General features: G+C 39.3%; 1 protein-coding gene and 3 pseudogenes across 8 annotated transcripts in view; 1 reads left to right on the forward strand and 3 right to left on the reverse strand.

The window, feature by feature from the left end:
- The window catches only part of LOC145501360 (uncharacterized), an 82,338-nt gene that overhangs the window by 64,744 nt on the left and 342 nt on the right, over positions 1–17,252 (forward strand). For 7 of the 8 annotated variants that reach the window (XR_014051228.1, XR_014051231.1, XR_014051229.1 and 4 more), the window contains one exon: positions 10,206–16,503. Coding sequence is in view for 1 of the 8 variants with exons in the window: in XM_081480850.1 (XP_081336976.1) it covers positions 11,386–12,171 (786 nt within the window). In the remaining 7 variants the exon portion in view is untranslated. Of the gene's footprint in view, positions 1–10,205; positions 16,508–17,252 lie in introns of those variants that run through there. The other variant, XM_081480850.1, reaches the window with a different exon arrangement.
- LOC145500253 (uncharacterized) lies at positions 261–1,878 on the reverse strand (annotated as a pseudogene).
- Positions 1,686–3,601, reverse strand: LOC145500255 (uncharacterized; annotated as a pseudogene).
- On the reverse strand, positions 3,435–10,214 carry LOC145501375 (uncharacterized; annotated as a pseudogene).

The following is a 17,252-nucleotide window of genomic DNA, read 5'->3' on the forward strand; positions in this document are numbered from 1 at the left end:
ACCAAACATGGCAACCTCTTTGACCTTCCTATAAATAGTCTGGACCAACCACACAAACACGTGTGGTTTATTCTCTATGCTTCTTTTCCAGCCAGTCACTATTTTAGTTATGTTACTGTAAACATCAGAAGTTGCTTCCCACATGCCCAGTGCATGGTGTACTTGCTGTTGACTGTTATAATGCAAGATGTTATAACATGTAGTGAAGCAGCGCTGCATGCTCATGGGCGCAGGTCTTGCCCTTCTGACTGAAAGCTTTGCTAGTCGACCAAAATTGGAAGGTCACCATCACCTGGGAAATTCTGCAAGCATGCATGATGTTTTGGTTTCTGACAAGGCTGAAACTTGCCAGGTTTCTCGTCAGCATAACTGTTTGCTAATCCTGTTTTGATCCATGACTGCGAATGTTTTAGGATTTCTCTTCCATACCGGTTCCTTCCAAACAAACCAGGACTGAATGCTGTGTAAATCCAATTACCTCTTATGTTTGCCTTGGTGAAAGTTTCTTTCCTTCGTAGCTCCGGTGGAAGATATTGAGTATTTGTCACATCCCACATCCCCCAAACGTCGATGTAAAATCCATTGAAAACAACTTTGAAATACCCATTTACAAGTTTTCCCATTTGGGAGTTATACTTAGGTGGTGTATAACCACTTAGGGCGTAACCATTTTTTTTTGAAATACTCGATTGTTTCACTTTTGTGAAAGATATCAATATCTGTGGACAAAACAATGAAATCACCATCCAAATCCCATGGGAGAAGGTCATTGAACTTAACACCACCTAACGTAGAACCAGTGTCAATCTCAAATGTAACATTGTGTTCATCAGTAAACTTCTGGAAAAAAGTCAACGCATCGGCATATTCCTCCTGACAGCAGACTGGGAGTAACTCGCCATGGGCATTGCATGTGAAACCAATATCCTGACAAGAAAATGACTGTTTGATGCCATGGGGAAGTAAAACCCGGTTAAGCTCCCACTTTTTAGCCAAAGGAGTCCACACTTTTCTGTCAGTTGTTTTGGGATATGCAGTGTAGTCTGTAGTGAAATACATAGCATCTGGACATGTCATTATCAGTTTACCATCTTCAACAACACGCAGAAACCAGTCTTCAAAAACCGCTTCATTTGGGAGACTCTCGTCAAACTTCAAGAGATTTGTCTTGGTTACGAAAGGACCCTGCAGATAATTACAGATCATACACCCATTTTTGGAGTGATAATAGCCTTCCTGGTATTCCACAACAAAGTTTTTCAGTGTAGTTTGCATGCAGCCCGCTTTCCAGTGACCAGAGAGGTTACGATATGATCCACCAACAACTCCAACATCTGGCGTCTGACTGATCACACGAATTTGCCTCTCAATTTGGGTCAGCCATGTGAAGTGAACCACACCACGTGCAAGCCGAACATACGGAGTACATGCCTTACTCATCAGAATGTTCCAACCTTTGCTCACCTTTACATCATCGACTTTAACACCATCAACATTTTTATACTTTTTAGCAGTCTCCAATACTTGGTCACTACGTGTTGCCAAATGTACCTGAACTGTGGGATACGTGTCTGTGATCCCTTTTAAAACCATTTCAATGTGCTTCGCGTCATCCTGTGGATATGCAACAGTGTTGACTAAAATACCTAGCACAGAATGAAGTGGTTTAGCATTGCTACAGTTAACAACGACATTTCTTGCATTGCAACTGTCCAAGTTCTAAACCAAACATGGCAACCTCTTTGACCTTCCTATAAATAGTCTGGACCAACCACACAAACACGTGTGGTTTATTCTCTATGCTTCTTTTCCAGCCAGTCACTATTTTAGTTATGTTACTGTAAACATCAGAAGTTGCTTCCCACATGCCCAGTGCATGGTGTACTTGCTGTTGACTGTTATAATGCAAGATGTTATAACATGTAGTGAAGCAGCGCTGCATGCTCATGGGCGCAGGTCTTGCCCTTCTGACTGAAAGCTTTGCTAGTCGACCAAAATTGGAAGGTCACCATCACCTGGGAAATTCTGCAAGCATGCATGATGTTTTGGTTTCTGACAAGGCTGAAACTTGCCAGGTTTCTCGTCAGCATAACTGTTTGCTAATCCTGTTTTGATCCATGACTGCGAATGTTTTAGGATTTCTCTTCCATACCGGTTCCTTCCAAACAAACCAGGACTGAATGCTGTGTAAATCCAATTACCTCTTATGTTTGCCTTGGTGAAAGTTTCTTTCCTTCGTAGCTCCGGTGGAAGATATTGAGTATTTGTCACATCCCACATCCCCCAAACGTCGATGTAAAATCCATTGAAAACAACTTTGAAATACCCATTTACAAGTTTTCCCATTTGGGAGTTATACTTAGGTGGTGTATAACCACTTAGGGCGTAACCATTTTTTTTTGAAATACTCGATTGTTTCACTTTTGTGAAAGATATCAATATCTGTGGACAAAACAATGAAATCACCATCCAAATCCCATGGGAGAAGGTCATTGAACTTAACACCACCTAACGTAGAGCCAGTGTCAATCTCAAATGTAACATTGTGTTCATCAGTAAACTTCTGGAAAAAAGTCAACGCATCGGCATATTCCTCCTGACAGCAGACTGGGAGTAACTCGCCATGGGCATTGCATGTGAAACCAATATCCTGACAAGAAAATGACTGTTTGATGCCATGGGGAAGTAAAACCCGGTTAAGCTCCCACTTTTTAGCCAAAGGAGTCCACACTTTTCTGTCAATTGTTTTGGGATATGCAGTGTAGTCTGTAGTGAAATACATAGCATCTGGACATGTCATTATCAGTTTACCATCTTCAACAACACGCAGAAACCAGTCTTCAAAAACCGCTTCATTTGGGAGACTCTCGTCAAACTTCAAGAGATTTGTCTTGGTTACGAAAGGACCCTGCAGATAATTACAGATCATACACCCATTTTTGGAGTGATAATAGCCTTCCTGGTATTCCACAACAAAGTTTTTCAGTGTAGTTTGCATGCAGCCTGCTTTCCAGTGACCAGAGAGGTTACGATATGATCCACCAACAACTCCAACATCTGGCGTCTGACTGATCACACGAATTTACCTCTCAATTTGGGTCAGCCATGTGAAGTGAACCACATCACGTGCAAGCCGAACATACGGAGTACATGCCTTACTCATCAGAATGTTCCAACCTTTGCTCACCTTTACATCATCGACTTTAACACCATCAACATTTTTATACTTTTTAGCAGTCTCCAATACTTGGTCACTACGTGTTGCCAAATGTACCTGAACTGTGGGATACGTGTCTGTGATCCCTTTTAAAACCATTTCAATGTGCTTCGCGTCATCCTGTGGATATGCAACAGTGTTGACTAAAATACCTAGCACAGAATGAAGTGGTTTAGCATTGCTACAGTTAACAACGACATTTCTTGCATTGCAACTGTCCAAGTTCTAAACCAAACATGGCAACCTCTTTGACCTTCCTATAAATAGTCTGGACCAACCACACAAACACGTGTGGTTTATTCTCTATGCTTCTTTTCCAGCCAGTCACTATTTTAGTTATGTTACTGTAAACATCAGAAGTTGCTTCCCACATGCCCAGTGCATGGTGTACTTGCTGTTGACTGTTATAATGCAAGATGTTATAACATGTAGTGAAGCAGCGCTGCATGCTCATGGGCGCAGGTCTTGCCCTTCTGACTGAAAGCTTTGCTAGTCGACCAAAATTGGAAGGTCACCATCACCTGGGAAATTCTGCAAGCATGCATAATGTTTTGGTTTCTGACAAGGCTGAAACTTGCCAGGTTTCTCGTCAGCATAACTGTTTGCTAATCCTGTTTTGATCCATGACTGCGAATGTTTTAGGATTTCTCTTCCATACCGGTTCCTTCCAAACAAACCAGGACTGAATGCTGTGTAAATCCAATTACCTCTTATGTTTGCCTTGGTGAAAGTTTCTTTCCTTCGTAGCTCCGGTGGAAGATATTGAGTATTTGTCACATCCCACATCCCCCAAACGTCGATGTAAAATCCATTGAAAACAACTTTGAAATACCCATTTACAAGTTTTCCCATTTGGGAGTTATACTTAGGTGGTGTATAACCACTTAGGGCGTAACCATTTTTTTTGAAATACTCGATTGTTTCACTTTTGTGAAAGATATCAATATCTGTGGACAAAACAATGAAATCACCATCCAAATCCCATGGGAGAAGGTCATTGAACTTAACACCACCTAACGTAGAACCAGTGTCAATCTCAAATGTAACATTGTGTTCATCAGTAAACTTCTGGAAAAAAGTCAACGCATCGGCATATTCCTCCTGACAGCAGACTGGGAGTAACTCGCCATGGGCATTGCATGTGAAACCAATATCCTGACAAGAAAATGACTGTTTGATGCCATGGGGAAGTAAAACCCGGTTAAGCTCCCACTTTTTAGCCAAAGGAGTCCACACTTTTCTGTCAATTGTTTTGGGATATGCAGTGTAGTCTGTAGTGAAATACATAGCATCTGGACATGTCATTATCAGTTTACCATCTTCAACAACACGCAGAAACCAGTCTTCAAAAACCGCTTCATTTGGGAGACTCTCGTCAAACTTCAAGAGATTTGTCTTGGTTACGAAAGGACCCTGCAGATAATTACAGATCATACACCCATTTTTGGAGTGATAATAGCCTTCCTGGTATTCCACAACAAAGTTTTTCAGTGTAGTTTGCATGCAGCCTGCTTTCCAGTGACCAGAGAGGTTACGATATGATCCACCAACAACTCCAACATCTGGCGTCTGACTGATCACACGAATTTACCTCTCAATTTGGGTCAGCCATGTGAAGTGAACCACATCACGTGCAAGCAGAACATACGGAGTAGATGCCTTACTCATCAGAATGTTCCAACCTTTGCTCACCTTTACATCATCGACTTTAACACCATCAACATTTTTATACTTTTTAGCAGTCTCCAATACTTGGTCACTACGTGTTGCCAAATGTACCTGAACTGTGGGATACGTGTCTGTGATCCCTTTTAAAACCATTTCAATGTGCTTCTCGTCATCCTGTGGATATGCAACAGTGTTGACTAAAATACCTAGCACAGAATGAAGTGGTTTAGCATTGCTACAGTTAACAATGACCCAGCCTTTGTTGTACCAAGGGTAGCCAAACTTTCCACCTTTGTACTCCTCTGGAAACACATCCAGCAGTTTTACATCTTTCTCATTGGCTGTCGCATTGGTTGCACTCGTTGGTTGTGCTTTGTTGTCTGCATTAGCTGCTGTTTCAGCTGCTACTTCTGTGGCTGCTTCTGCTGTTGGTTTTGCTGTGTCGAGGCGATTTACAAGTTCTCCTACCTTCTGGTGAGGGTACTTGCTTATGGACAAGTAACTTTTGCAATTCTGTGTGCATATCATTGAGATCCTTTACAATGCTTTGTTTCAACCAGGGTGCATGGTGGACTGTGTTGACTTTCAAAGGAGGCACTTTGATTCTGTAAAGAAATAACATCTTTAATTGTTTAACTAGTTTCAACTCTACACCGAAAGCTATTCAAATAATTTTAATTATTAATTTAAAATATTATTCAGATTATTTAAATATTGTACAAATTCACATGCAGTTCTCATCTTGGCATAATTCATTACCCAAATTGAGTCGTATCAACAAGATGATAGAGGCAGGGAAATCCAGCCTTGCATATAAGGTGGCCATACCAGGGACAACAAGTAGAGCCCCAGAGTGGAAAAGTATTTTCCAGAAAACATTTCCATATTGCAAGTCCCCTATAAGTATCCCCAGACTGCATGTCAGGGGGAGGGGGGGGGGTAATTTAGAGGATGGGTTTAAGGAGAAGAGGGCAACATGGTTGCAGATTATCGGTTTATCCCTCTCTTTTATGTTATGTTTGAGAATGATGGATGAGAATATTTGTGCCCACATTCTTTCACGATTTCTCCTATCAATTGTTTTTCACAATTCTCTTATTCTCTTGTTATGCACCAGAGTCTAAAGCTAGGAATGAGGAACCTTCCAGAAGGCAAACTTTCACTCTTTAACAAACGTATATTTTGTGCCTTTGACAGCAGTAGCAAAAATGCTATAAATTTGGTGTGTGAAAGGCAATATTAATTAAATAGTCAGTAAGGCTTGGTTCACACTACCAACACAACAACCTAAATGACATTACTACTTATGTCGGCAATGTGAACATCAACATAAAAGCATAACGAAATATCAGTTTTTTCCGTTTGTCTCTATGTTCATGAGTTTTGTAAACCTGCGAGCCAAGGGGCGAGCCACGTGAGCCATGCGAGCCATGCGAGCCATGCGAGCCACAGTACAAATGTTAAGAATTTTTATTTGTTGCATTTATATTCCCATGAGAACAAGAACAAGAGCAACGGAACAAGATGAATAAGATCGCAATATTAAATTCTTGCAGCGACTACACAAATCGTCACTAAGGACGTTTTTTGAATCAGCCAATCCGAACAAGAACAAGAGCAACGGAACAAGATGAATAAGATCGCAATATCAAATTCTTGCAGTGACTACACAAACCGTCACCAAGACGTTTTTTGAATCGGCCCATCAGAAGCCAAGCTGAAAAAAATGATAAATAGTTACAAATTTTACTTCCGGTTAAACTGCCTCACAATGCATGGAAAGCCGACAAGGGTACCACAACCGTCATAATGAACAGAACAGATAAACTCAACGAGGGTCAAGTCCAACTTGATGATATACACAACTACCGACCCTTAGACAAACCTATGGTTGACACCACGGCCAAAAAGGTTTATCGATTGATTCGATCCCTACTTCAAGAAGGCCACATAGACGAAATGACGGCTTAATGGCTCTCCCTTACGCCCGACCCTCCGCGAATACCAATGTTTCAAACACTTACAAAGATTCACAAACCGACACCTGTCGGTAGACCTATTACATCAGGGTGTGATGGCCCTGCAGAAAGGATCTCATCTTTTGTTGACCACTTTCTTCAGCCGATAGCACAAAGACAAGCCTCGTATCTTAAAGATACAACAGACTTTCTTAACTTCATCGAGAAGACTAAACTGCCTAAGAACATCATTCTTGTGTCAATGGACGTCACCAGTCTCTACACAAACATACCACCGGAAGAGGGTATTCCCACAGTATGCGAAGCATGCGGAGAGTTTTATCACGAGAACCCTCCAATTCCTAGCAGGTATTTAGAAGAGAACTGCACAGTCTGATTCTACAAGAAAACTCGTTCCAATTCAGTGGAAAAGATTACCTCTAAACTCACGGAACAGCCATCAGTGTTTCAGCCAGAAAATTTTACTTGAGGGCCAAAGTGGCCCCTGAAGATCTTTTTTAGGGGCCAATTTTTTAGGAAAGGGGCTAATAAACTGAAAGCTACAGAAGGAAAAAAATGCATCAGGGTACCAAGGAAAATAAAGCAGTTTATTAGGATCTATGATAAAATTTCATAGTAAGTGCTTTTTGAAGGGTTTCTACTCAATAAAATTTCTTTTGAATCAGATACTAGTATGAAGGATCTGTGCATTACAAGAGAACAATCCTTAGGCCTACATGACGTAGTCAATGATCAAGGGTTTGCAATGCATTATAGGGCGATTTCAAACTCGGTCAGCCATTTGGAAGTTTTCCGATGTGAGAGAATCAATACAGCAAAGCAAAAGTACAGATTGACTTTTTTTCTTATGTCGAATGTTTTAGAAACAAAGATCTTTCAATATGATTTTCTAGAAGGACATAATGTGTGACAAAATAACCGTTATTGATCATCAACACAGAGAAATGTAGTCGCCATTATGCCGTACTGTGGCGACTAAATCAGAACGTTCTGGTCGCCAAGGATGAAATGCTTGTTGCATTGGCAACCGTATCGATCACAATTTCCAGCACTGGGATGGCTTTTAAATTATTATGCCTGTGTTAAGCCTGCAGTCTTGTAAAGGGAAAGGGCCAAAGTGGCCCTTTTTTCGTTTTTCTGGGGGCCATCTGAAATTGTAACGCGGGATTCCCGCAATGGCGCGCTCTGGCGTAAACACTGAACCATGGGAATGAAAATGGCCGCGGCTTTTGCTAACATATTTATGGCCAAAATAGAAATAGAAATACTCAGACAAAGTAACACGAAACCCATCTTTTAGAAGATTTCCTTCTAAAGGCAAAGAGTTTTCACCCAACGATCAAAATTCACGGCTGAAATCTCAGAAACAGAAACTGCGTTCTTGGAGACGAAAGTGTACAAAGCGGACAGATTCAATAAGGAATCTTTCATTGACGTGCAAGCGCATTTCAAACCTACAGAGACCTTTCAATACATGAATTTCTATTCGTGTCATCCACCAGGCGTCAGGAAAGGCTTTATCAAAGGAGAAGCGTTAAGGCTTCTGAGAACGAATTCCTCTCAGTTTACTTTTGAGGAAAACATGAGTAATTTCAAAACACGCCTGCAGAATAGAGATTACCCAGCTAGAATTGTAGAGAAACACCTTTCAGAGATTGAATTCTCTCACAGAAAAATGTCGCTAGCACAGAAAAACAAAACCGCACAAAAGAAAATATTGCCCTTTGTAACGCAATACCACCCGGCATTGCCCAACCTAAAAGACACACTCACGGGGAAATGGCACCTTACAGATAATCAACCACAACTGAGAGAAGTCTTTAAGGAGTCCCCCATCATCTCATATCCCAAGGGAAAATCCCTAAAAGACATCCTAGTTAAAGCTAAGCTATGAAGGCTTTAGAACTTATTCATCTGCGAACGGCCGGAGTCGTGCACGCTTGTCAGCACCAGGTCAACACTTTTATCGCTCCGTTTCTCTCAGAAAATTTTTCTTACTTAAGTCTGGAACCTTAATAAATTCTTGTCGCATTGTTTTTATTTTTTGCGGATCCTGGGAGATTTGAATAGACAAACTTTTCTACACATAACAAAAATATGAAACAAAGAAAAAAATTCGTCCAACTCAGGGACCCTCAGGGCAGCCATTTCTATGACGCAAGACTTGGCACGATGTACAGATGTTTAGAGCATTTTTCATCTTTGACGCACCAGCAATGGCTCTGGCAACCGAAGCGAGATTAGGATTTTTTCCTTCAATATTTCAATTTTAGGCACTTTTGTAGACAAATTTAAAATTAATTTCCCAGGGAAAGAGAGAGTACCCTGAGAGCGAGGTTGTACCGTTTATACTCGTCCCCAGGGTCATCGCTTTCAAGATGGCCGGCGGTTTATAGCGGTAGTTTAATTTAGCGATAGTCGGGCACGAGATGTTTCTTGGTGAAATGATCGACGACCTCCCAAAACGATCGAAGAAAAAAAAAATACTCACAAAAATGGCTCGCTGGCTCACAGATTTAGCAGACCCTATGTTCATGATGTTATGTTGTTATAAATTTGTGTCATTATGACATGTTAGGATCATAGCCCCATAACATCCTTCTAATGTTGTCATGTTACGTTGTTCTGCTGTTATGTTGCTAGTGTGAACTAGGTTTAAACTGACAACTTCATTTTTGTTGAATTTGACTTTTACAAAGGACCCTTTTACTCTATCCCTTCACACAGAGCATTTAATCATAAATTTTTAACTTTTTCAGTTCAATCCACTCATCACCCAGGGGTTTCAATGAGTTTTATAGCATCCAGGCATCAGGATATGACAACCAGGCAGAAAAAAACATAAGCTAGGGGGTCCGCGGTCATGCTCCCATGGAGAATTTTGAGATCATAGACTTGCAGAGATGCATTTCCCTGCAATTTGGAGCACAAAATTAGTATGGCTTTTAAAATTGTTTACAGAAGATCATTGTATAGTTAACTAAATCATATTTTGACACCATTGATCAACAGATAAATCAGTTTTCAGTATTTCATAATTACTGGCTTCGATACAATTTTTAGGTTTCTAGCAAAAATAAACTCGTAAGAGTTTTTTGATTCTCTCCTTTTTTAATTACCGTGAATGAAAAATGTGTGTAAGCAAACCGCACAAGCAGAGTTCTCCATTGTATATACCGTAAAGAGACTTACATGATATGCAAATTGGCTTCTTTCCATAATTTAAAAAGCGACCTGATAGCACAGAATAAAGCTTTTCAATGTCCAGGAGTTTGATGAAACTGAGTAGTATATTATTTTTATTCAATGCGAACAGGTTATATTTTTTGTCTGCTCTTTAGTCTTATAGAAAAATAAAACTTGAAACTCAAACCAGCGGAGAACAAATTGGTCATGTGCTAGGCAACCAGTGAAAACAGCAAACCAATTGAGATGACTGAGATGACCAGGGAGATGACAATCTCCAATTTTGTCGCTTTCTAGTCAGGCCAGACTAAGAAATAATTTTATACTTCCTTTACACTCTATTTTTTTTTTTTATGAAAATACATTCTTTATTGATACACATAAACCCATATACAGTACAATGCAATAAACTACAATTTTAACAATTGCAAAATTAATACATTTATCAGCTATAGTAAATAAAAATAAAGCGAGATTTAATAATAATCATAATGACTTAACCAGAGTAGACCAAAGCAGGAGCATCACTGCATGTAAATTTTAATCTAAATTTTCTAGCCTGTACTTAGAGGAGACTTTGCTGACAAAATCTGTGATGAGAAGAGAATTATTGTGTAACTTATTTGTATAGATAAAATAGCGAGCAAAAAGCATGGTGTAGTTAAATTTTTTCAGTAGTTTTTTATTGGCAGGATTGAAAAAAAACCCAAATAAAAATTCTTGATTTGACGGTTTGAACGAAGAGTTATTACAGTTGTTGAACCATTGCACCACTTTTGACAAGAAATCTTTAGTAAAAAGACAGTCTGAAAAGGTATGATCTATCGAATCTTGTTCTCCACGATATAGGCATTCACTGTCGTTTTTGATGCCAAATCTTCAGAGCTCTTTTTCAGTTACAACGATTCAGTGGAGAATTTGAAGTGAAATTCCCTCAGCTTATTTTCTCTGGAAAACTGTTTAATCGATATAAAATTTTTTTCCCATTGTTTTGCACATATTGGCATAGCTTTACTCCATTTAGTTGGTCCAGTATGTGGACTATTATTAACTTGTTTGTTCAATAACCAGTAGAAATCCTTTACCTTCGCAGTTTCAAAGTTTACCTTCGTTGAACTATCAAGATCGAAAATTGAGTGGTTTTGTAGAAAGATGCTCTTGGAGAGCGGTTCCAAGTTATTGTTCTTTGTCTTGGCCAGTAAGCTGTCCGGAATAGCACTTCTAAATTGATAGTAATTCAAGAAGTTAGTTTTACATTTATATTTCGCTTTAAAGGCTTGGTATGAGAGTAGCTGACCGTCGATCAGCCAGAACAGGGAAGTTGTTGCTGCAGTTATGTGTCACACCCTCCAGGAAGAAAAGGCAAGACACCCAGAGATTAATGAAGCATTTTATCGAAGCGACTGTGCAGGATCGTATCATTCAGATGGACTACTTGTTCCCATACGGCGTATCGGTAGGTTGACTGGTATCTACATCAAACGCTATGATTTCCCAGAGCCACAAGCAGGCAAGGGACCGTGTGACAGGAGCTCCGCCCACCAGAAATCCCATGTTAACCGGTTTCTTAATGAAGGAAATGATGTTATGTCAGTAGAGCAAGTCAAAAAAGCTTTGGAGTCACATGGCGGCGTACGAAGTATTGTTCCGTATGTGGTAGAGTATCCAGAGTCAGCCAGTAAGTGCCCCACACCGCGTATTCCAGACGTAAGTCTTCTTCATAACTACCAGTATTGTAACGACGGCCTAAGGGTATGGAAAGTATACAATATTGGCACCGGGAAACTGGTTGCATGGGAGAATCTTGATAAGGATGGCAAGATACTACCTTCTGAACTTAGAATCATTCAGAGCGGATCACTGGGGAGTAGTGAATCTGTTAAGAAAGATAATACTTGCTTGGCGGCAGAACTGCCTGGTCCGGTGAAACCTGTAAGGTCACCCGAAGAATCTGGAGACGAGGAGAGAGATTGCGGTCTGTTCAGCTGCCCTGAACCAGGGTGCGTCAAGCAGTACATTACAATGGGCAAGCTTGAAAAGCACATCGCTGCAGAGAAACACGCCTTTGAAGACGTTTCTGAACCTCTTGGTGATAAAGTAATCAAGAGATGGGTCAAATAGTTTCAACAGGTAACGTCAGAGAATCTTTCATCCCAACTGGAAAACAAAATCTCTGCACTCCGTCTCACAGAAGACCTCAGCGTGACCACACATCAAGTTCTTCAGAAGGGCTGGGCTTTGAAGGTACCTAAGCGGGCAACACGTTTGCCTGACAAGATCAGAAATTACCTCCAAGAGAAATTTGACATCGTTAATGCTACAGGACGTAAAACTGATCCTGTGCAAGTTTCCATCGACATGAGATGTGCAAGAGATGAGCTTGGTAGGCGCTTATTTGCCGAAAGCGAATGCCTTCAAACACAGCAGATCCATTCATTTTTCTCCAGGCTTGCCGCAGCACAGAGAAAGACCGTGCAAAGCCCAGCAGATCTAATTGAAAACGAAGTACGAGATGTAGAAAGTCAAGCAGAGCAGTATGAAACGGAGTTGCAAGAGCTGCGTGAAGGTATCATCGCTAAGGTCGCAGAGAAGCACCCTATATGTTATGAACGCTTTAACCTGTGTGAACTAAGTCAGCAAAACAAGTTGAAAAAGTTCAACATAGACATGCTTGTAAGGATTTGTGAACATTTTGAATTAGACATCGCCACTGTTTCCAGAAACAGAAAGGAGGGTTTTATTAATCAAATCAAAGAGCTCATTGGAAGTTGCAGCTGCAATATGTAACTGTTTCAGTTAGATTTACTAAGATAGACGTTCATTACATAGAAACGCTGGTTTATGTAACTGAAGCTCAGAAAAGTTTCGAGAAAAGCGAAAAAAAAATGGTACCTGATTACATTACATGCCTTAGATACTGCAGAAATTTAGTTTGGTGTATGTAACCACCATTTGGATAAAGATTGTGGTTGCATGACTTAAAAATATCAGCCCAGTGACTTCATGTTCCACGTAACACGCAAGTCTTAATTGCGACAATCTGAGGTGATGGAACCTTTTCGCTTTAAATGAAGCCAGAGAAGTTGTTGTTTCTGGGAGAAAAGAAGCCAAGACATTTTTAAATTAAAATAACTAACGAATTTATTATCTCAAAGAGTTGAATAGCCTTTTGTGTTTACGTAGTTTAGAAAAATCGGTCACGCGAGTTTATGTTGTGTGTTATTAATAAATAACAGCTATTAACAGCATTGTCAATAGCTAATATGAAAGTTGAACTGAAAAGTATGTAAAGCCAGACAAGGAGTCTCTATTTCATAAAATGAATCAAGGCACTTAAGGAAAATTGTAGGTCAGATAATCTCAATTTGTTTTGATTTTTTTAAGAATTTCACGTTTTCAGCTTCAGTTCTTCTACGCTGCTTGTTATAGAAACATCTAGTTCACCAAAAGCAGTAGAAACCACAATTTAAGTAAGAAATGTATATTTTTCGTGTCTTCGCGAGGGGTCTGTGAGTGTCATTTTCTAGTAACGTTAACAATCGTTGAAAAACAGAAACCCAAACTTTCAGTTAACACATTGGCCATCAATGGCAAAGTACTAGCGACAAGGCAGTATAATTTTTATCTCTAGAAGTGGGTTGGACCCTGCGTAAACACTTAAACAGTCGAGTGACTTTTTCCATTTTCAGTAAAGTGAAACTTACTAGGAGCTATTTGAACTACTGCATATGGAAATTGACAACTTGTTCATTGGTTTTGTAGCTATATTTGTAAAGTTAAAGCATATTACTGATAGTAAATAAAGTTATTTGCATCGGGAAGTAATATTGGTCTGTCATTGATACAACAAATCTACTCATAAATTAGACCCAATTTATCATACTTTTCGCCAGTATTACCTCGCTATCTTTTAATTCCTTTTCTGAGGCATTTTTTTTAAAAATACTAAGAATAAATGACATCAATCTACAGCGCCTGGGACCCTTTTAACATAAAATAAGTTTCAGGTAATTTGAAGAAATTCGATTTTTTGACATCCGCCGCAGTTAATGCGAATCTTTATAGAGGTTTGTGTACCTTGAATACTTTTTAACTATCGGGTTATAAATTTAGCTAAATTTCTTAGTAAACATGGAGTCAATTCAAGACAATCATGATAGACGTCATTCTCAGAGACTCTGGGGCAGTTAGTGGGGGCGGGGAAAAAGTCTAAAAGGGTCTTCGCCCGAAATTTTTTCTCACCCGTTTAGACTTTTCCCCGCTCCCAATAACTGCCCCAGAGTCTCCGAGAATGACGTCTATCATGATTGTCTTGAATTGACTCCATGTTCACTAAGAAATTTATAACCCGATGGTGAAAAAATATTCAAGGTACACCAACCTCTATTAAGTGGCCAGCCCCTATTAAGCGGCCACCTCCCATTTCCCAGAGGGTAGCCCAAAAATAATTGCACAGCGCGAAAAGACCTAGGTACGAGTTTAGCGTTACAGTATTTACGCAAGGCGTGTAGGTAAACACCGCGGTAAAATGCACTGCGCATGAGTACAAATTTGAGCTTCCGGTAAATTACGCATTTCCGGTTACGTATTAAAATCCAATGTAAACAAGATAAAATCTCGTACCGCGAACTTTGAAAACAAAAAGTAAGAGTTAGCAAAAGAAAGTAGGGGAAAGGTTTGTCTCGTTGAAAAGTTTATTTTTCATTTAAGCTTCAAGCGCTTGCACCCACGGGTTTGGTGTTTGCACCAACAACAAAATATGAGAGAATTTCGGGCGCGTTCGTGCTCGACAAGAGCATTTTTTTTTTTTACGTAGTACTCCTTGTTGCGTTGGTTTGGTTGTGAGGTTCCTTCGCAGAAAAATGTGGGAAAGCCAACAAAAGCAGCCGTAAATGTGCGGGCAAAAAATATTTTCTGTCTGAAGATTTAACCAGAGCTGCCGAACTCAAGTGGGCTCAACAGTTTGCCATGTTCACTGGGACGAAATACGGACGAGCAACAACAGATGTTCGGTTCTTGGAGAAAACCATTCGCGAGGCGTCAGGAAACAGCGCATTCCTGCGAGACTTTTTGCAGTCCTGGATGCCATAGGAGCAACATGTCATGGGTACAAGCCAGGTGCAAGGTGGTGCTACAAATGCTGTACCAGAGTGGACGAAGAAACAAGGTTTACCTCGCATCCTGACTAGAAGCCGCCGGTGTTACGAACTACTGGCAGGTCAGTTAATTAGACATCGGTTAATTATAATTGACACGCAGGTTCGCACTGCCTTGGATTGCTGCAAGGATTTTCGGAATCTTCTTACCAGCAAATTAAATGAAATTAAGGAAAAGGAAAGCATACTCTTAGATTTTTGTTGCAACAATAAACAAGTTGTTTGTATCAAATTTTGTAAAATTTGGGGCAAAATAGACATGATACCAAAAAAATTCATTATAAATTTAATTATATTTCGTGTTAAATGATCCAAGTCTTACGCATGTATGGTTCTCCACTAAGATGGAAATAAACAGACCTCAGATGACAAACTTCAAAAGGTACCTATAAAATTATCTTGCACTACTGATGTTGGAGTGTTATTTGCATTAATGTACCTCACATTTTTATTTTACTCTTCTTGACTACAGTACGGTACTGTCAATTGCTTCGCTAAAATTAATTGTTGGAGTGCAGGTAGCAAAAAGCCACCTCAGGCAGTTCAGTCTAAAATTGGTATATTGTGGAAAGAAAAAGGTAGCACAGAAGCTGGGAAATATTATTTTGAAAAATTAATTGCCAAACGAATTTAAAGAAAAATAATAATTTTAAAGACAGCAAAACAAGAACTTTATGCCACTTGACAAACTTATTTTTCTTAAGACCAAACCCATAAAATTGCACCAATAATATCGTCTAAAATTAATGTCAATTTCACATATACTTATTGAAATTCAGTAGTACTGCAATGTTGTCTCCACACCGAGGATTCAGTTAGAGGGGTGTCCAGGAACCCTATGAGCACCCACTTCATGAAAAATTTCACTAAAAATTTACCTACTCCATTTTTCATTGGTGGGGGGATATGCTTTTTGGACATCCATTTTCAGTATCTGGATACAAACAAACTCATCACTAATATGTTTATTTCTTATTTTTTTTTTAATTTTTTATTTAGATCTTGCAATTTACCAATTTTAGGACTACACAAGAACTTAAAGCAGCAACACAGCAGTAGTGAAGGCCTCCAAAAAGTTCAGAACCATTTCCAATATTATTGCTGTTCTAAAGACTTAAATTTCTAGAAGAGGCTTGTGGAATAGACCTGCAGTACCCAAAAAGCCAGCAAATGTCCATGGCAGAAATACAAACATCATTTGGGGTGGTAAAAATAAATTGCTATTGTGAATTTACAATGGATAAAACCGTTTGTAACAGGATGGCAACAGAAATCCATAACTTAACTCAACTATCAGGTTAGTATCACTTACCTGAAATGTAAAGATACAAGACATACAAGATACAAGTATTTTGAAGGATAATTGTTTGACATCATGATAATCCATGGCACACTATAACAACACCATCTGACCAAAACTCATTCAAACAGATTATCATTATTTATATGTATTGCACATGGTCAATGACAATATCATAAATTTTATCATTCAGTTGAAGTCATAAGCACTAATGAGAAGGATTTAGAGGACTTCTCAATTATTATTATGGCAATGATTTGGAAGAGTTATCTGAGGAGTCTCTTGGCCACAAAAAAAATGCTGTGTCAGAGTTGCAACAAACTATTCAAGTCTCATCCTTTCAATGATTTGGAAAACTGATAATTATTTTTGTTTGAATATTGACTAGTGACTTAGGTAACAATCAAAATAACATGTTGTTTAGGTGACCGGTAAGGGTAACAGAAACCATTTCAAGATTATATTTCTGATACAGGTATTGCATTTGTGTAATCCAATAAGTAAGAGGATGTGTTAATTATTAATTATTAATTTCAGAAAATTCATTTGACCAGCTGATCGGAAAATTTTAAATATCATTGCAACATCATTATGAAAGCAGTGATGCTGTACCACTGTATGCTCCTGGACAGATGAAAGAGTTTGCTGACAAAACTGCACCTGGTCTTTTCAATGTCATTTTGCAGTCTATTCTCTGGGAAGACCCAAGATTAAGCGAAGAACACCGTGTATTAGAGGAAAAAAGA

This window comes from Orbicella franksi, chromosome 10, assembly GCF_964199315.1.
Source record: "Orbicella franksi chromosome 10, jaOrbFran1.1, whole genome shotgun sequence".
Lineage (NCBI taxonomy): Eukaryota > Metazoa > Cnidaria > Anthozoa > Scleractinia > Merulinidae > Orbicella > Orbicella franksi.